Source organism: Canis lupus, chromosome 27 (genome assembly GCF_011100685.1).
Source record: "Canis lupus familiaris isolate Mischka breed German Shepherd chromosome 27, alternate assembly UU_Cfam_GSD_1.0, whole genome shotgun sequence".
Lineage (NCBI taxonomy): Eukaryota > Metazoa > Chordata > Mammalia > Carnivora > Canidae > Canis > Canis lupus.
Window position 1 is genome coordinate 36954318 of NC_049248.1, and position 21329 is coordinate 36975646.

Genomic DNA, 21329 nt, shown 5'->3' on the forward strand with positions numbered 1-21329 from the left:
AATTCAAGGGTATATTATAATATGTTATATTCATAATTGACTCACTGAAAAAAAATTATCAATATTTTTAAAGCAAAACTGAAGATCTTTTCCAAATTCCCAAATAATTCCATTAGGCTTTTTTTCTTGGAGAACTGCCCTCTAACAGCTTGAAGCTATTTTTTCCCCTTATATTAACTCCATGATATGTACTCATTTCCAATGTTAATTAGGTAGGCCTTACAATAAAAGAGTCTGAAATATTTCCCCATCAGAATTGTTATCTATTATACATGACTGATACATGGAAAGAGTAAGATTTTTTCCAATTAACCTGAAGGACTTGGAAAAATGACTTTGAGATTTAACACTAAGAACTTTTAACTACTTTTTGAATAGTACAAAGACTTAGATTTCCATAAAACATTAATTTTTAAGATATGCATTGGAATCAAAATAAAGCAATTTTAAGTAAATGTAAAGAACGCAAATTGCTAAATTAGTAAAACTATACTTAAAGTTGGTTTATAAGTGAATCAAGAAAACTAGAATTGTTTCTTACTCCTAACCCTTATTTATAATATCTCAGGGTATCTCCAGCTAACGCAATGGATTCCAAAGCTTCAAACAGTTCTATACATAACATTTTACTTAAAATGTATAATACAATCACATCAGATATCATTCATTGAGTACTTATCACATTCCAGAATGATGCTGTATGCCTTGCTTACATTATTTAATTTCTAGAATAAACCCATGAGATAGATATTATCATCCATTTCATACATACAAAAATTAAGACATAGAAAAATGAAATAACAGAATAGATCACACAGCTAGTCAACAGTAGAGCTAGGACTCATGCCGATTCATGTGTCTCTGACTTCAGTTTTTAATATTCTAAACCACTATGTTAAGTGCTTCCAGGAAGCTCAGGGTTTGGCATAATATTAATCAATTCAAGGGTTATTTTGAAAAGGTTAAGGATTGCCTACATAAAGAGAAGATAGATATTAAATACCCAAGTTAATTCATACTCAGTACATGGTCAAAAAGCCTTCAGTGAGAGTTCTTTGGTTTCTTCTCCTTTTTTTAAAAAAAAAATTTATAACAAGAAAAATATCACATTGAGATCTAAATCCCTAATTTATCCAAGGTTCATTAAAACACACTCATTCATCAAATATGATTCAATCACTTTTATCATTAGATAGCAGGTTTAAAGACCAGAAGCATCTCAAGAAGTATGACTGGAGAGTCTATCTTAAGCAAGGTAACAGATCCGTCCATGGGTATAGGATCCCACATTATGAAAACCACCAAATGATCAGCTCTGAGTCTTGTCTCTCCCCTTCAGAAATTCAAATCTGGAAAAGTGACTTCAATAGACACCGTGAAGGATCAGAAGCTGAACTTCCTTCATCCTGGGTTTTCTTTATTACAATAAAGTTTATTGAATAGTTTTTTTGCATATAAAATTTGTATTTGTTTAGCTAGAAAAAAATGAATTCAAAATAATACTAAAAACCATCACCTGTATTGATAAAACAAAGGTATCTAAAGTTTTTCTTTCCTTATTAACCATATTATCTCAAAATTCTTCCTAAAATTGTCCTCCCACAAAAAGATACACATTTGGTGATGGAATTTTGCTTTGAATCATCTTGGTAAAAAAAAAAAAAGTATGCTATACCAGAAATGTTTTGAATTTTCTCTTGCTTTGAAGTTTTTTTCTTCCTATGTGAAATGACATAAAATAATGTAAGCTTCTGAAAAATATTCCTTTAAAAGAAAGCTACATGATCATGAAATTGAATCAATATATTCCTTTAATGGTGAAAAATGTGCTAATTTAACCATATCAGGAAATATAACACAATTTGACATTAATAATAAATGCTAACTGTACATACAACTAACAAAATAACTTTGTTACTATAAATGAATTAACGGATTTTTGATTACCTACACTATAACAGTAATAATGTAGACTTTTAAAAATCAATCAACCTCCAGCAGTTTATAGTTACCTTTGAAGTAAAGCAACATTCATATATGCCTCATGCTTAATTTTATCATTTTGAAACTACAGATATTAAAAAGCTACATAAACACTTAGGAATGCAACCTGAATTTATATTCATTTAACTACTCACTAAAAATAATTAAAATCTCATCTCCATGTTTTGATCTGTGGCAAAGAAACCCATTATTTTACACACAGAAAAAAAAGAAGCCATTTATCACCAAAATGTCTAATCTCCTCTTCTTTGCTATTACAGCCTATCTTTTTTAGCATTGCCATTTGATCCCAACTTTTCCCCAGTTATAAACATTTTAATTTGATTTAAGTCGGCAGTTACTTATAGGGGACTGTCACATCTCTTTGAGTTATGCTGTAAATCATGACTAAAAGATTTACTTTTAGTATACTAAGACAGCTTTGCATATTTAATGAGGTCATCAGACACATGTTTGCTGAGGTTTAGTGATTGTGCAACAAATACAGGATGGCAATGAGAGAGCTGTGAAACCTCTGCATAGAGATTTCTAATACATTTTATTGAGTTATCCAAGAAATAATCACCCTGCTAAATCCAAGTTAAACACCTGATAGAATATTAGGATGTTTAATTAAAAATGAAGTTATGCTGTACATGTGGGTGATTTTACACAGTGGCTAAAAAAGAAGGCCATGAAAAATTAATTTTGCTCAGTAGAAAATACACATAGCAGCCTCTTTGTGAAGTTGGTAAAAGGATTCAACCATTTCAGTAAGATAATTTATAAATAGACTCAATAAATTAGGGAGGGGGGCTAGGGGGACCTCAACAGAGTAACAAGGGTTGGTAAATGTCATGCACATTAAGATTGTCTTTCAAGAAATTAGTAAATCCTATTACTTCCTGCTCAGCAATACCATTGTGAGGGCTCAACAGAGGGCCACTGGGGCCAGGAATTAGTCTCTTTTCTAAGCTATCAGGCACCATCTAGCTCTAGCAGGCCAAAATTTAGATAAAATCTTGACAGTCTTGATGCTTTCTCTACCTTGGGAGAGAAAAGCTGCTGTGGTCTTCACTGATGAAGACAACAGAATTATTTGGCAGTTGAAGGGGTGGGGAAAACAAAAAGAACAGACCTCATGAGAGGTAATTGGATAAATTCCAGATCATACAGCATGGAATAGGAAGGAAGGGAAAAAGGAAGGAAGGAAGGAAAGAAGGAAGGAAGGAAGGAAGGAAGGAAGGAAGGAAGGAAGGAAGGAAGGAAGGAAGGAAGGAAGAAGGGAGGGAGGGAGGGAGGGAGGGAGGGAGGGAAGGAGGGAGGGAAGGAGGAAGGAAGGAAGGGGGGAAAAGGAAGGAAGGAAGGAAGAAGGAAGGAAGGGAGGGAGGAAGGAAGGAAAAGAGAAACACTAGACTTTGAATCAGAGACCTGAGTTCTAAATTGCAGATCAGTATCTATAATGAAACACCTTATATAAGTCACTTCACCCTTCTGTGCCTCGATTATGTCATCTGCCATATGAAAGTTTAGGACCAGATGACCCTGAAGGCCTCTTTAAACCAATGTACAATAAAGTCCAGCAAATATGTATGCAGCCACATCATCTTTTACCTCCTCATTTAATTGGCCACTCATGTATGTCTTTATTTATTCACCAATATGTTTTGAAGATTCATAAATGAACAAGATACATACTTCACCCCCATGAGACTCAACGCCTAGGGCTGTAAATGAGGTGAAGAGACGGAAAGACAAGAGGGTGAAAGCTGGGTAGATAATCAGGAGACAAATCTTGAAGGGCCATACAGGTCATGTCAAGAAATGTGAGGTCAGATATTTGTGCTCAGATACTCTATGGAGAATTGACTGGAGAGAGATATACCCGAGAGCCCCGAACTACTGAAGTACCAGCCAGAAGGCAAAGAAATAGACCCTAGTGAAGAGAATCAAAAGGACTTGATGGAAGATGAAAGGGGATAAGAGGTGGGTGATTCTTTCTTCACTGGCCAACGAAACTTGGTAAATAAAGACTAGAAGTGAAGAACCAGGGTTTGTTAATAGAAGAGGGAGAAGAGGTAAGCCAAGAGTCATTGAAATGATGTGTTCAGTGTGGGGTCTTGAGATTTAAGCCCCAAAGAAACATACTAGAAGATACTGGATATTTGCATCTGGATCACCTTCCACAGGTGGTGGAAGTTCTCCTTATAAATCATGGAATATTCTCTTCCTAGTGGTTTTAACTATTTAGAAATTATAGAACTCCTATGCTATCTTTAAAAGCTCTGAATTCTTTCTGCAGAAAAATGTACACATACATATATATTCAGGGACTTCATGGATCCCCAAAGTCCATCCAGAGACCTGCAGAGGTTCAGAAATTCCAAGTTAAGGATCCCCACCAGAGGTGGAAAGAAGGCAGTGGTTGAAAAGGAAGTAACTCAGTTCTTCCACCTGATTAGATGAGACAATGTTAAAAAATGGTTTGATTGTTTAAATAGTACCAGCAATGCTAGCCAGAAGATATGGCAAAAAACTGGCCTAATAATCACGAACCAGTTTAATTTTCTTGGATATTCAGCTCAACTACATTTTTCAATCCCCTCAAGTCCATGTGATGAGTTCTTACCAATGGTATGTGAGAGGAAGGGACATGTATGTCATTTCTGGTCTGAGGCGGTACCAGTTGGGGTATATTCTCCATGCTTTCTCTGCGGTCCTCTTCTCTGTGGCAATAAAATGTCTGTGCTGGGCATGACTTCTTCATCAAATGGCAACAGCCAGGAGCCTGGCTTAAGCAGGCCTAATCATAATGCCCCTGAACCCTCCCCACCACCACATTTGACATATCAAACTGAGATGCGAATGAGCAAACACTTTTTGAAATAGTCACTGAGATTTTGTGACTTGATCTAGAACCTGATGTTAGTTACCTTTATTAATGAAGTAAATACCAATAATAACAATACCTCTCATATGTAAGAGCCATAGGTTAATAAAAATAATTTTACACTATCTCCTTTAGTTTTCTTTACAGCAACTATATTACCTATTACAGCAACTATATTACCCTAAAATATCTATAGCATTTTATGTATTTATTCACTTTCCTACTTTAGACCCTCTAACTCAACTGGAATATAATTTCCATGCAGATAAGACCTCAGTTTTGTTCACTGCTAGACCCTGTTTCTAGATCAGTGCTCAGCATATAAAAGATGCTAAATAAATGTTTGTTGAATAAATGGGTGAACAGATTATTTCATGTGGTTCTCCTCTAAATTTATTTTTTAAAAGGCACAACTTCTGTCTATAACTATGTCAACGAAAGTGATGGTGCTAGAAGGGACATTAGGATCTAACCTGGAGTAATAACTCGGACAGATACTTTGAGGCAAATATTATCATTACAACTCCTCAGGAAGGAGACTGGAATGCCTTGCTTCTTAAATAGTGAAATGTGGTATTAGGCCAGGAGATGCTAGAAGACAGAGACAAACTATTACCCATGTCTTAAAGCACCAACTCAACTCAACGGTACTAAGTAAGTTAAATATTTTCATATATTATGGAATAGAAATGAATGAATTTTTAGGGAAAAACATGAGTTTTTTTTTGTTTTTTTTTAACATGAGTTTTTGAAGAAATGCTATGTACCCTTGTGGTGGGCCTTTTCAGGATGGCCCTGAGTGAAGACATTTTCTCTCCTGGCAGTAGAAAGACTTCAGAAGAAACTTTGAAAAACGCTGATATAGATTAAAACAAAAACAAAAACAAAAACAAAACCTGCCTTTAGAAGTAGAAAGACCTTTGTATTCAGCTGTTAACTCTAGAGCCTTCCAAAAAAAAACTCATCATTCTGAACCCAATATTTTTGTTTACAAATGGAGCTAATACCTATCTTGAAAGAGACTTGTGAAGAGTAAGGTGATATATAGATAGTACAAGGGACTGAGAAGTTATGCAACTTGCCCAAAGGCCATATAAAAAGTAAATGGTAGGACTAGACTTTGAACCCACATGTGTTCTGTCCTCGAAGCTCTTGGCTGCTATATTCAGTTACTTAGAGGAAGTCTGGGATTGCCTTCATATAGACTGAACGTTCAAAGATAATTAGAAAAAGTTAAATATTTATTGGGTTATTTTTAACTCCCTAGTTTTAAATTTTACATTGCTAAGATCAATCTTATTCCATTTCAGACTTTCACACTCTCATATGAAACATTTTTTTCTAGTGGAAGAATGATATGCAGAATTAGGCATGGCCATTATTCATCTCAGATGTTCTGGGACAGCCTTTATTTCAAAATTACACACTATGGAGATGTCCTGAAAAAGCCAGTATTTCTGTATCCAGACTCTATACTAGAAACAGCACCAAATACCATATTCAGGAAACATTCACCACACACATGCAGGAGGACCACAGCGTACCTTGATGTGTTTGGGTGTACTGATGGAGGCCACGGCATAGAAACATTGCAGAACCACTGCACTAGAAGTGCCTGATTTTGACCTAGTAAATCCTACGATAGTTAATTACTAGAATTCTGTATTTTTAACAAGTTTTAACAAGCCTTCTGGGTGAGTCACATGCATAATGGGTTTGGAACTCCTGATTTAGGAAATGAGTCCCTTAAGAATCTTGCATTTCCAATATGGCCACTATCCATTTTCTATTAGAGACCTTTGTAACCAAATAGTCACTGAAGTTTGAAGAATATCGCTTAGAGGTACTTATAGACAGAAATAATCTAGTGATGCAAGCCCTTCTGTGGGCATCCTTCTGTGCACAGTGACAAGACCTATTCAGGGAAATTTTCACTTCCCAAATGGTCCAAACACTTTCTGTCTCACATTCTTATCTGTCAGCATTTTATTAAACCAGATGATTCTGTAAGTGGAGTGAGGACATGCACCATATCTATTATATAGAGATTTATGGAAAGTAATGTAAGATGGCAATCAGCAATCACTAGAGGCAGCAGCTTTCTCTTTGGGAGGATAATGGAATTTTTGAGGTTATCTACTATTAGAACCCACTAACCCAAAGCAATCAAAACTACTATCAACCTGATTTTAATTTAAGAGCTAATATTCTCATGGTGTGTTTTCAATTGACAAAATATCTTAGCGTGGGTCATAAGATATATGCAGACTGTACAATTATATATATTATGCAATATATAATACATATATATCTATGTTTCTAATATTAGTATCCATCAGAAAGAGCGAGTTCAGAATGAACTTGGATGAGGAAATTAGAAAGTAGAAAACTTCAAATATTTTGTAAATAAATAACAATGAATGAATATTGAATGAGCCGGGCAAAAACATTAAAAATTCTCAAATGTGGATGCAGGAAGAAGTATGTCCTAGGAAGTGAGCTGGCCATAAACTTGAACTCTATGCTTTAATATAGTCATCCAGATTCTGGGAAAAATGGGCTCCCAATGAGTAAAATGAAGTATGAAGTCACAAAATCCTGCCCAATCCCACATATCTTTCTTTAAAAGTTCAATATTCTCCTAGTCATTATAGCTGCAAAACCTCCATAGAATGACTCTGGGAAAATGCCCAGTGAGTACGCATCACTGAAAGTTCCCACCTCCTCCCTCCCAGCGCTTCCTTATTAATCGTGCCATGCTTTGAGAGCCACTTGAAACTTGAAACATTATTTTCCTCATGGATTACTTTATACATAGGCGTAAAAATTCATTTCCTAGAAGATGCAATGATATTCTTACCCGTTTCACAGCTGGGCCCGGTGAAGCCTTGCGGGCAGGCACACACATTAGCGGCAATACAAGCTCCTCCATTTCTACAGCCATCTTTGCAAAATGCTAAAAATAATTCAGATACATGACTTTAGCATTTTCAAGGTGTAGTTCAAGGTACTCCAAACCCAACTTTTCCTTTATTCCTTTGAAGATGCGGACATCAAATTATATATGCTATTATAATTTCAAATTCATAGAAGATTTTCCACGAAGGTAAGAAACTTCAACCCATTTTGTAAAACAGTACTCTTTTCAAAATTACAGAAATATTTCACCTGCAGAATAAAACACTACCTTTTCTTTTAACAAAAGACTAACTTCACATAACAGGAAGACATGAGAATTAGAGTTGCATCTCATTGTAATAGTCTGGCTTGACATTAAAAAATGGCAACTATCCTAGAGTTTTCCCGAGGGGCAAACTACCATCTAGAGCCTGAGATAAAGAAATAGGCAATGATCGACTCCTATGAGACTCTGATCATTCTACACTGGCCGATGTGCCAAGTGTTAGAGAAATGTCCCATCTTTCACAAAGCTCTAAATCAGTCCAGTGATGAACTGGCCAATGGTAAGAGTTTGCTGTAGTGGTCTCAGAAGGAGCCTTGGATTCCTCTGCTGAGAACACGTCAGGATCCAGGATCAAGAGCAAAGGCACTGAAAAGCCTGTTGTATTACAATGGGTTTGTGAGTGAGGGAAATTTTCCTATGATTAGGAAAAGGAGCCAAGATCTAGCCATGGCAAGGTGATCTTTTGAGATGTGCTGCATGATTCAAAGCAGGTGAGAAAAACAAGATGGGTAAGACTAAGTACCCTGAGATGCTTCTCTTTCCACTTGAAGCTTGTTCTCAGGGGCCATTCTCTCAGCCTGGCAAGGTCTTTAAAGGATGAATTAGATCAGCTTTTTCCAGGCACTGGGGTAAAAGCTTTTTCTCTTGTTTTTGGGCATGTGCTTCCTCTCCTTAGTTAGGGTGAACTTTCTCTGAGTGGTAAAATGTAGACAACTGAGATTCTGGTGCTGAGTTAAAGCAAGGGGCACATAGAAGCCATCTGGCTTTTCTGGCTGTAGGTCCTAATCTATCTTCATCCTAGACAAAAAGCTTACTTAGGGACCCAGGGTTTGCAAAGAGTTTGAGAATGTAAACCTCCTAAGTAAGTATTAAAGGGTCCATCTATGAAACCGTGTGTATATCTTCCTTGGAATGATGTGTAAGGACACAGCGCAGGACTCAGTGATTCAGATCCTACATCTACACTACTTATCTCTCAGTGTTTGACCTTCCCAGCAGGATACACACATGAACTGGAGCATCTTTATTCAAGCAACCTATAGTCTGAACTTCAAGCAGAAATTCTGGATCCCATGAAAGTTCTCCTTCCTTCAAAGATTAGAATTACCTGTCTGCATCTGCTCATGGTTGCAAGAGTTCGTTATGATCTAAGCTTTATTCTTCACATTAACAGAAATAAGAGTGAGAAGTTGGGCTCTCAGATGAAATCTTAACCCTTCTCCCCTGCAAATTCTCAGCATATCTGGGGGCTTTGAGGAAGTCCTAGGCGTTCAGTTACCCTATGCAATGGACTTTAAATGTCTGGTCTTTCTCAGGACTTGTCTAGTTTCTCTGACAAAATCTTTTGGGATTTAGACCTTAAAGTGAACAGGCCTGTTCATAATGCTCTAAAGATTCCCATAGACTTCTACAAAGCAGAGTAATCCTCTGGCCCATTGATACCTGCATCCAATGAAATACTGGAGACTAGATCTTAAGACCAATGCTCATTAAAAAAAAAAAAAAAAAAAAAAAAAAAAAAAAAAGGGCAGCCCAGGTGGCTCAGCGGTTTAGCTCCGCCTTCAGCCCAGGGCGTGATCCTGGAGACCGGGGGTCCCACGTCAGGCTCCCTGCATGGAGCCTGCTTCTCCCTCTGCCTGTGTCTCTACCTCTCTCTCTCCTCTCTGTGTTTCTCATGAATAAATAAAATCTTAAAAAAAAAAAAGACCAATGCTCATGGGCCATCCCTAGTTATTTCCTACCTCCAACATACACAGTGCCATAGCACGTTTTTTTTTTTTAAAGATTTTATTCATTCATTAGTGAGAGACACACACACACAAAGAGAGAAAGAGAGAGGCAGAGACACAGGCAGAGAGAGAAGCAGGCTCCATGCAGGGAGCCTGACATGGGACTCGATCCCGGGTCTCCAAGATCACACCCTGGGCTGAAGGCGGCACTCAACTGCTGAGCCACCAGGGCTGCCCATAGCACATTGTTTTTAGCAAACTCCACGATAATGGGCACTTGTATTTGAGAAATGGGTAGTTTTTATACAAACAATAAGAAAAATCTATATGACATAATAATGACTATGGACTTTAGCCCATGGGAGTTTGTGCAAAATAGAACCTCTATTTCCCTTGTGAAGTAGGAGGCAAGCCCATTTGATGAAGGAAAAGAGGGCATTGGTGAAAGAGTAAATTAGTGGATGGTGGTGCATGATTGCTGGAATATCCACCGATGGAAATGAAAATCTGAGCTCCATAGGCCTTTTAAAAGAATTACCGATTGGTACTGACAAACCAGTAAAAAATGGAAAACTACAACATAGAGGCCCAATATCCCCAGTGAATTAGTACTCAAGAGCTCCAAAGAGAGTAGAGAAGAAAAACTGCCAGACTGATTCCAACAGAGATATTTCAAAGTGGATTTTGGTAGTAGAACAAATGGGTTGACTGCACTGCCAAAAAAAATAGAGCTGTCACATTTAGATTGAAAAATTAGTATTGGAACCTGGGAGGAGACTGGCAAATTGAAAGAAAAGGAAGGGTCAGAGAGATTGAAGAACAAGAGTCATGGAAAGAACAGATTGGGCAGACTGGAAGCAGGAGGACTTGGGGTAAGGCGATAAAAAGCTGAGGGATGCCTGGGTGGCTCAGTGGTTGAGCATCTGCCTTTGGCTCAGGCCGCGATCCCGGGGTCCTGGGATTGAGTCCCCCATCGGGCTCCCTGGATGGAGCCTGCTTCTCCCTCCGCCTATGTCTCTGCCTCACTCCGTGTGTCTCTCATGAATAAATAAATAAAGTCTTAAAAAAGAGACAATAAAAAGTTGAAGTTTAAGATTTCACATGTGGAACAGTTCCGTACAATAGTGCTGGAGCGTGATTATGGGTATGGTCTGCTGGACTAGAAGAGAGACGGAAACCACAGTGGTGAAGGTCAAGGACCATCAAATCAATATCGTTGAACAGTTTGGCCACTTAAACACCACCATAACCCGGGAGGGAGACTGTGAGCCACACTGCAAAGCTCTCAGTGGCTGCGGGAAGTACCCAGGAGGGAAATAACGGTGATGAGGAGCGGAGTGGGGTGAAGATGGACTGCATTACCCTAATGGAACAGGCACTAGTGTTTAAATCTTTTACCTTTGCATGTGGTTCCATTCCCCGTATAGCCTGGCTTGCAAACACAGTTGTGTCCTCCAACAGTATTGAAGCATAAGGCATTTTCATCACAGTTGTGCTGATTTGTGATACACTCATCATGTTCTGAAATGAGAAATACCATCTTGTTACTCAAGGCTAGATTTTCAAAGAGACTGCATTTTAAACTGTACCTGCATCTTGGTTCTTTCAAACACAGACCTACACAAAGTATATATTAAAGAAGAGCTCCTCTTTTTGAAGTATTGCATACTTTTCTGGACAGGCATACATAGTTTATACACTCACAAACCTTGAATGCAAAAGGATTTGGACAGAAGACCAAGAGGAAGAAGGGATGGAAGAAGAAGAGAGGCAAGAGTGTGGATAATTCTCAGAAGTGGATCCCAGAGCCACTGTATACAGTTGCTGTGGTTGTTATTCTCATGACATAAATCTGGTCCCTAACCTTTCACCCTGTAGCATGAAAAGGGTGCTAGGGAAGGATGTGAGAGTGTATTGCTTCATGAATCCTGGCCTGCAGGAAAATGGAGTTGAAGCTCTGGGAGTTAGGGTGCAGTTAACACCTGTTAACACCTACACCCCTACTTCCAGACACAAAGAGACCCATGCAAACTACCGGGAGAATATCTGATCTCCGTAGGAAGTTCTCTCCTTCTGCAAAGAATGCATCAGAGTTCTGTTAAAGAAGACAACTTGCCTTTTTGATATGTGCAAAGGCAAACTTTAAAACATACAATCAATATGATGCTTCCTTTCACTGTGTGCAACTTGACACTTCAGAAAGCACTGAATCATCTGATTCTCCTAGCACCCCTGTGAGAGAGGCAGAACCAATATCATTATGACCATATTAAAAATGAGTCAATAGTGGCTCAGAGCACATAAGTCGCCTGCCCAAGTTCACAGGAGTTATTAGGTAACGTTGGAATTCTAGCTCAGTGTTCAGCAAAAATATAAATGCAGGGAATAAAATGCAGGGGAAAATATAAATGCAGCGAATATGAGAAAGAAAACAGATCTGACATCAAAATCCAGATGAGCAGGAAATGAAATGTAAGTGAGGAAATGTATACAAACTAGTTCAGCAAAATCCCTACTGGCACTACTTATCACTTGGTCTCTTACATAAATACTACTTAGACCTAAAATTAAAAATATATTTTAATCCACTTATATTAACTGAGCTATTAATTCACTAGGAAATAAATCATCAAAGCAAAAAAGATATATTTGCTCTTCGTTTTAGAACTCTGTATTCTAGACAATATATATATTATTCCAGACAATATATTATAATAGTAATGTATCTCTAACTTTGAAAAAAGTTGCTTTGGGCATGTTGGAATTAGACTAAAATCACTTCATTCAACTACTAAAATAGAATGCTATTTTTTTTTCAAATAAAGATTAACATCTTATACCCTGTGTTGTATCTAAGCACAAAGTTATAATAGTTTGAACTATAGCTCTGTAATAAAATTCTTAGACGTTATTCCCAATAATCTTTCAGAGGAAAGAGAGCTCTCAATCATTAAGGTTTTAGAATTGCATGAATAGATATCTTATCCTCCAAATCTCTGGCTGAGTTTCCAAATTGTACAAAATTCCACCTTTATCATCTAGTATCCGAAACTTTCAGTTTTTATAAATTCATGCCTATCGATAATAGATTAGAAAGTACCTGGATTACACATGGGTCTCCTGATAGGGGCTACTGTTGGACCACTATAAAATTTCAGAGGGACAGGAATGGGCAGTCTACCTTCCTCTGGGTTGGGCTGCCTGAAGCAAAATAAATCTACACTCTGAAGTTTGCACCTGCTGCCAATTTTCTTCCCAGTGCAATTCAAAGTGCTGCAGTTAATCCATAAATCTCTATATGGACAGCCGTAGGCTCTTTAAAGACAGCTGCTGATTGATTTGATGCTGTTTTCATCTCTGCCTTGGTTGTCTTCTTAATTAGACGGAACTCACTGGGTAGAGGAGGGACCTAACAAGATGCAGTTTAGCACCTAGTATGATAATTCCCGTACACTTTAATTAATTACACAATTCGGTATCTGGTTACTGCTGTTGTCATCTACTCCCAAGGTCACTGAAGTGAGTAAGCGTGCTTCTGAGCAATCCAAGGGTAAAGACAGTTTTCAGGTTTGGAAATACACCCACGCACACTTTTACCCACATCGTTCCCTGTGCCTGAGGTGCCTGCCTCATGGATTCTCCAAGCAGACTCCTACCACTTCTAAAGAACACACTAACAAGGCTTATTTTATGTACAAATACATTTCTTCCCTCCTCCCATTGAAGAGTTAGGGACTGCTGGCTATTTTCCCTAGCAGCACATACAAGGCCCTGTTACCATATTTTATCAGAAATGTCTATTTCTCCTTGATTCTCCATCTTCATGCCCTACTGGGAACTGTTAATTTTTGGACAAGAATTTTGTATTTTTAAAAAATATTTTATTTATTTATTTGACACAGAGAGAGAGTGTGTGTGCACAGCAGAGGGAGCAGCAGAGAGAAAGGGAGAAGCAGGCTCCCTGTGGAGCAGGGAGCCCAACATAGGGCTCAATCCCAGCACCCTGGGATCATGACCTGAGCTGAAGGCAGGTGCTTAACTGACTGAGCCAGACAGGCACGCCAAGAATTTTGTCCTTTTGTTAGTACTTCATTTCACTTCAGCGTTCAAATGATGTTTCTTAAATAAATAATTAAAAGAATAAATGACCAGAGGACTAAAGCTAGGAAATACTTCCTCTACCTTTATAATTTAAGCTAATCCCAATTTGTTCAGTTGTAGACAAGATGCCACATAGGAGGCCACCAAAAACCTAAACTGTGTTTTTTTCCTTTCAACTAATTTACTATGGTGACATTCTATTTGGGATATTTCAAATATTAATTAAGGTAGCAAGACATACTTTGAAAACAGAAAGTATTAATTCCTTTGCATGGTCACTTTAGAATTTTTCACACTACTTAGAGTTGGTTACACTTACTATCATCAGCTAACAGTAAATTGTGACCTTAGAAAAAGTTTTTAAAAATGCATATGTCTCACAGAAGAATTAACTTTAATTTGATAGCCCTTCACAAAACAGAATGTGAATGAGGCAAGGAGCAAATATTCTATAAGGTCATCTCAATAAATAGTTAATTATTGCTGCTCTCTCTCCAGCTTTGGTCAAATGTCAACTTCTTGCCTTTTCCCTGAATCACAGATCCCTAAGGACTCCACCAGTAGCCCACTAGTGAGTCTCTCCTTTTTTTAATACTTCCTCCAACATTTGTAACATATAATAAATTAAATAAGGAGGGAAATATTAAGATAAAATTTAAATCAATATTATGTGGCAGTGTTTGAGAAGAGTGCGGCAGGATGCAGCAGTAAATGAATTCCAAGTTTTATTTCACATATATTGAAAAGCAGACATTTCAGATGTGATGTTCATAATATCCAGTTTCAATGCTATTTTCACATCCTCAGTTAAGACTTCCACTGTTCTCATGTACTTGAGAGTCCAAGTAAAAGCTGGGATTGAAACCAAATACAACTTTCTGTAACTGGTCTTCATTAAAAATATTAGCATATGATTATTTTAACCAAAATTGATCACATTTTGTATCGATACATTTTAAATTTAAATAAAATGGAAAAACCAACATTCAGGAAGAAAACACCACCACTCAACAGTACTAAGCAAAAGTAATGTAGTTGTCAATCATCACAGTATATTACATGTAGAATCATTAATCTTACAGGGATAGCTGGCAAAGATTTGTTCTATGTGGCATAATTTGCTAAGCATCTTTATGTACTCTGTAAAACTGATTTCCTACCGGTGACAAGGGTCAATATATTCAAATTTCTCTACAGAAAAAAAAAGTGATAATATATACACTTGGACTTATCTAAATGCAAATGTCACATAGAACAACAATACTTTAGTTTCACTGATCAACTCCTAACCTGAGTAGCTTAATGTCTTAAATCATTTTAAGACTCCATACCTAACAGGTCATCATCGGTCATAGTTACATACAGTTGGATTTAAATTGAGCTTGAAATTTGGTATTCATATTGAGCTGTTTCCAGAATGAATGTACTATCTAGAGACAAAAATGGCCACGTTAAAATTCATACGGCTTTTCTTACTATGTTTTCAACACAGACATACAATACACATAGCACATGTTCTGTTCAAGAATTTCACTATGACACAAAATGCAAATACTACGGAAAATAGGAGCAAAAAGTAATTTAAATATAGCTACATCTTAGTTCAATTACATGCAATTTTCTTCAAGGTCCGCCGCCGTGTACTACAATTTTCTTGGGATTAAAAATATGATTATAAAAATATGTGATTATACATGGTAGCTCCCTCAAAAAGCTTCTAGTTTAGTTGGGTAGATAAGACAAAAACACAAAAGCCTTTAATATGTGGCTTTGTTATGAAAAAGACCAAAGTGAAGAAGAAACTCCTGTTTACAGAGAGCTCCAGAGATCAAAAGGGAAAGAAATCATCTCATTGGGTCAGACAGGAATTCAAGACTGACTTCATGGAGAATGGAGCATTTGATGTGGATGTTTTTATGTGTGTAGGGAAGGTGCAGACTCTAATTGAAACAGTACTTCTTTTGTTTTTGGAATCTCGAGGCTCTTACACATTTGAATGAACCTGAATGATTTGTAAAAACTGTAGCTACAATTCAGTGCTTACTGCATACCACATACTTCGTAATATACACTAATTCATTTAATCTTCATGTTAATTAGGAAACACTATCATTATTTAAAAAAAAATTAAACTGGGCTTGGGGAGGTCAAGTAGCTTGCCTGAGATCACACAGCTGGTAAGGGCAGAGCTGTGAATCACGTCTGACTGCAAGAACTAGCCAGTGACTGGCAAGCAGTAGGACTGCCTGACACATTTAATGTGTGTGTTTTCCCTAATCTATTTTTTTAAAGATTTTATTTATTCATAAGAGACAGAGAGAGAGAGAGAGAAAGAGAGAGAGAGAGAGAGAGGGAGGGCAGAGACACAGGCAGAGGGAGAAGCAGGCTCCATGCACAGAGCCTGATGTGGGACTCAATCCCAGGACTCCAGGATCATGCCCTGAGCCAAAGGCAGGCGCTAAACCACTGAGCCACCCAGGGATCCCCTCTAATCTATTTTTTATATCCCAGTGTTCTCCTTTGCAATTGTCCAGAGGCTTTGGTTTTTAATATTTATACCATTTAACATCTTTTCTTTATATATGGAGTTCTCCATTGCTTCCCAACTAGGAAGTTATCTCTTTTTTGCATTATTTGGTATTCTTAAGACATTAAGAGCATTAGTAAAATTATAGAAGTCCTTAGGGCAAAGGACTGAAGTAACTTTCTGTTCATACTAAAATCTGTATTTTCACAAGATTGAGGGAAGTTTTCAAAAGAAAAGTAAGATACCTATAAGGTCAAGTACAAACACTTGTGAGACAAAGTGACTAGCTCATAGGACTTAGACTCAAGCATTCATTCCTCCAATGCAAAAATCTCTGGAAGTTCAACATTAATGCAGTTTGGCAAACAGACACCTCCACTATCCAAGAGTTCTCTCCTCTGACACCCAGCCAGGCCCTGGCAACAAGGTCCACTGCTTTTGGATAATACTGCTTCACATCCCCCACCAATCTACTAGATCCTCTGACACTTTTACACTCTAGATTCTGCTCTTCTGGTAAGAGATTATAATACACATTCACTATCCTCAGAGAATCTTTCTTTTCCTCTGATGGATTTTTTCAGTCACAAGAATCATATTGTCTATGCTGCATCTTCTATTCTCCTGTCCAAATTCCAGCAATGTTGGGAAAACAGCAGCTATCAGAACATACAGTTTAAGTGCCATAAAGAAAGCTTCTTTACTTTCCCTGACCCAAGTGTTCCCTGGAATATAAATTTACAATGAGTAAATTCTTTCTTAGAATGTGGCAGGATATGGCTCTAGGCATGGTGACAACCTACCTCAGGTCTTAACTATTATCTGCTTATTAGAGGCCGGGGAACAAGCTCCCTCAGGCTTAAGCCTGAATAAATCGGAGCAAGAAGACCCACAGAAGAGTAAATTAGGAGTTGTTAAATAAAGCCATCAAACTATTTGCTTAGAAGGATGATTTACCTCAAAAACATAGAGCTACTTAGTCATTTTCCTCTTCTATATCTCTGTAGACTAGATTGCTTGCTGTAAGGTATCAATGAGGTTGCAGAAACTCATCCATGAATTTCACTCATATGTGTTCCTACCAAGGTAAGTAGGTAGTTACCTACACCAGCTGGTAAAGAACATCAGAACAAGATAGCCCACCAGTCTGCGACACTAAGGCCTCTTACTGGACTCTAAAAAGAATGGCAACATTGTGAGTCCTCAGATAAAATAAGCCATTTCTACTTATGAAATTAAATAACACTTTGGACTTGCCCACAGTCCCTGACTACATTGACACAATAATCATTCTATGGCAGATCTTTGCAAAGATTGAGCACAGACTGAATTTAAAGAATGTTCTGTATTACAATTCAACAAATGGTAGATGATTTGGGGGTCTATCAGAAAGAACTGGAACTCCTTTTTACCTCATCCTCCTTCCTTCCCCTTGATATTTAGTAGTCTGGTATACAAAGACATTGGGTTTACTGGCACCAGCAATACATTTCTCTGCAATCAGAACATGTATGTCCTAATGACTATTGACTCTTGGGGACATTGTTACATTCATTGAATGGTTTAAAATGTCTCCCATCAACTGTTCTATACTAGGATCATAACTAAATATAAAGGACAATGGAGAAAAAATGAGAAAATGACATACTATTTTATGATCAATCGCAGGGATGCAGTATGATATGTAGGTTTCCTAGACAGGCTTGATTTTTTAAAAAGTTTTTATTTATTTATTTATTGGAGAGAGAAAGAGAAGAGAGAGCATGCATGAACAGGGGAAGGGGCAGAGGGAGAAAAAGGAGAAGCAGATTCCCCATTGCATGCAATGCCCCACTCCAGGCAGATCCCAGGACACTGACACCATGACCTGAGCCAAAGTCCAACGCTTAACTGACTGAGCCACCCAGGTGCCCTACACAGGCTTGATTTTTGGTGCCATTGTCTCCTAGTTCTCACTGGCTTTGAGAAAATAAGCCAATCTTTCTAAGTTTAAAATGAAGAGATTAAGACCTACATTAGAGAACTGTTGTAAAAAGTACACTTACATGATGGATGTAAAGACCCTGGCAAAGAATAGTCACTTGATAAATATTAGTTGCTTTCTCATCTTATTATCTACTTCAGTGGAAAATTTCTTTTGCCTCTATTAGCTAAATAATGTCCTTTCTTTTCTATTTCAATTCTGTGGAGAAAATGTAGATGTCTCACAGAGCTTTCTCTTTTCATACTCTTTTCTGAAATCAAATGCATTTTGGACATTTCTTTGATTTTAAAACTTACTACTCTCTATGGTTACATCAAGGGGAAAAAATGCCTGCTATCATACTTACCAAAAGCTATTCACTTTGTTTCTTACAATTACCTTAGTCACTTTATATTACAGAGAAAAATCTACCACAATGCCATTTTAACAGAAACCTAATTTTAACAGTATTAAAGGGACTACAAGAAATTATACTTTAACCCTATTCAGTGTCCACATTGGCAGCAAACCCACTAACACTCATTTTTAACACCCAAGTATTTTTAATTCACTAGTCACGTTTGCTGTTCACTGACCACACCAATTCAATACTGACTTCTTGTTATTCTTCATTTTGTTTGGCAACTAGGAATTTGTTCAGACTTCTTTTCCCTGACATGCTTGATTTGTTTTCTTCTAGTCCTTTCACTTGTAAGCTCAGTCACTCTTCCTAATCCTTATTTGATCAAGAATCTTAACAACCAAAGCACACTCAAATTTCCCCTCTATCTTTACAATAGTTTTGCAAGGTAATCCAAACTCCGATTTTATAGCAAAAAAACTTGCTTTGCTTTCTTCTAGCATTTCATGAAATAATCTTTGTCTAGATACATTGTTGGGCACCCGGATTCTTGTGTTTGTATACAGATGATTTATACTTTTTCTTTCAAGGCATTTATGGAGCTTCTCTATGTGATTCGAGTGCTCTGGAAGATGCAAGGCTACATGAACACCATGGGGTTCATGACCTCAAGAAACTTTTGAACCATCACAGGATTGGTGACATAAATAGATAACCATGATATATTCTCAAAAGTGTTCAGTGCTTTAAGAGAGAAAACAATAGTAAAAATAATGACATTAGCTAATTATTGAGTGCTTACTAGATGCTAGGAAGCACTGTACTAAGCATTTCATATGCATTATCCCCTTCAGTCTTCACAAAAACCTTTCCTGGGAGGCACTATTATTATTCCTGTTCTATAAATGGGAATCTAGAGCTTTCTTAGAGAAAATATGTATCTTGCCCAATATCATGTAGCTAGGAAGGACAAGGCTAGGATTTGCCTTCAGTGTTTTAAAAAGCTACAACCTGGGCAGCCCTGGTGGCTCAGCGGTTTAGCGCTGCCTTCAGCCTGGGGTGTGATCCTGGAGACCAGGGATCAAGTCCCACGTCAGGCTCTTTGCGTGGAGCCTGCTTCTCCCTCTGCCTGTGTCTGTCATGAATAAATAAATAAATTCTTAAAAAAATAAAATAAAAAGCTACAACCTATAGATGATCTCATGAGGCTTAATGAGGGAGAGGTGGGAAGGGTCTAGGAAAGTATTATGTAGGCAATAGGCCAAACAAGTGAGTCTTGAAAAATGGGAAGGGTTTTAACAGAAAAAGGGGAAAATGGGGAAGAGCATTCTATACGGTGAGAACACAGGTCCAACAGGTAAAAGCATGGACTATGGCAGGGTCCTGAAGTGGCCAAGCTGGTACAGGTGATGACCGTAAGGGAACAGTGAGGAAATAAGTGTCTATAGGAATACATGATTTTATCTGGCAGGCAATAAAAAGCCACTTCCAGCTGTACAATAAAAGGTGGCATGATAAACAGGGGTTGATTTTTAGGGAATTAACAACACATAGAGGAGGAGAGACCAACCCTCCTTAACAAAGTGGGTGTCCTAATGGAAGCCAGCATCATTCTCGCTCTTTTAAGTTCCTCTTTCTTCCTTTGATTCTTCTCCTTTTGAGTCAGAACTAGGTTATTACTGGGAGTTGAGACAGGAGTCTGTACAACATTGAGAGGTGAAGCAAAAGGGTAAAGAGGAGGAGGAGAACGGAGGAAAAGCAAATAGAATCTGAGTGCTTATCACCTGGCAAGCACTGTGCTGAGCAATGTATATATATATATATGCAGCATAGGGAAGTACCACAGGACACAGAATAGTTGGGAAGCGAGCGCCAAATCATAAGGTTCAAATCCCTTTAAGGCGGGAGTCTTGTCTTAGTCATTTTCTTATGCTTTTGTGGACCACCATCATGTTGAGGAGAGGGACAGAATAATGGACAAAATCATGGAGGAGGAGTAAACTGAAACATAGAACTGATGGATGAATCACAGTAAATCAATTTTTGAACCAAGAGGAAGAAAGACTTTGAAAATAATGCATGTTTCAAATCTGGGTGACTGGGAGTGAGACAGTAGTGAGATAAACAGAGGAGTGGGTCTCTTACTTTTGGGAACTTTGTTATTCTTGTTCATGTTTCAGTCTGGTCTGGTTTGCTTTGCTTTGCTTTTTAATGGCAAAGAAAGAATTAAGAAGTCAAACTACAGAAGCAAAGTCATATTAGGAAATTCAATTTACTCTATTGATGGTGACAATAAACTTAATAAATACTCCCCACTCCAAATCTGCCAGATAACTACCTAGACAGCATACCTTAGATCTAATTCATCAATTTATCCCTGACATCCACACGACGGGCACAAATTGGTCTCCAATGGATATTTGTTAAAGAGTGAATCAGTAACTATAAAGTGTATCTCAAACATGTGAAAACAAACATTAGAGATTTGCTAATGCACAGCATTCCAGATAGTCTACAGTGACAGTTTGTACATCTGCTTTCCCTTCCTTCCCCTCAGCAGCTATGCTGCTCTCTCTTCAAATGCCTGCCC

General features: G+C 37.7%; 1 protein-coding gene across 3 annotated transcripts in view; it reads right to left on the reverse strand.

Moving 5' to 3' along the window:
* The window catches only part of NELL2 (neural EGFL like 2), a 381289-nt gene that overhangs the window by 87191 nt on the left and 272769 nt on the right, over window positions 1-21329 (reverse strand). For all 3 annotated transcript variants that reach the window (XM_038577411.1, XM_038577410.1, XM_038577409.1), the window contains 2 exons: window positions 11186-11308; window positions 7734-7829 (listed from right to left, as the gene is read on the reverse strand). In XM_038577411.1, the coding sequence (XP_038433339.1) occupies window positions 7734-7829; window positions 11186-11308 (219 nt within the window). The remainder of the gene's footprint in view (window positions 1-7733; window positions 7830-11185; window positions 11309-21329) is intronic.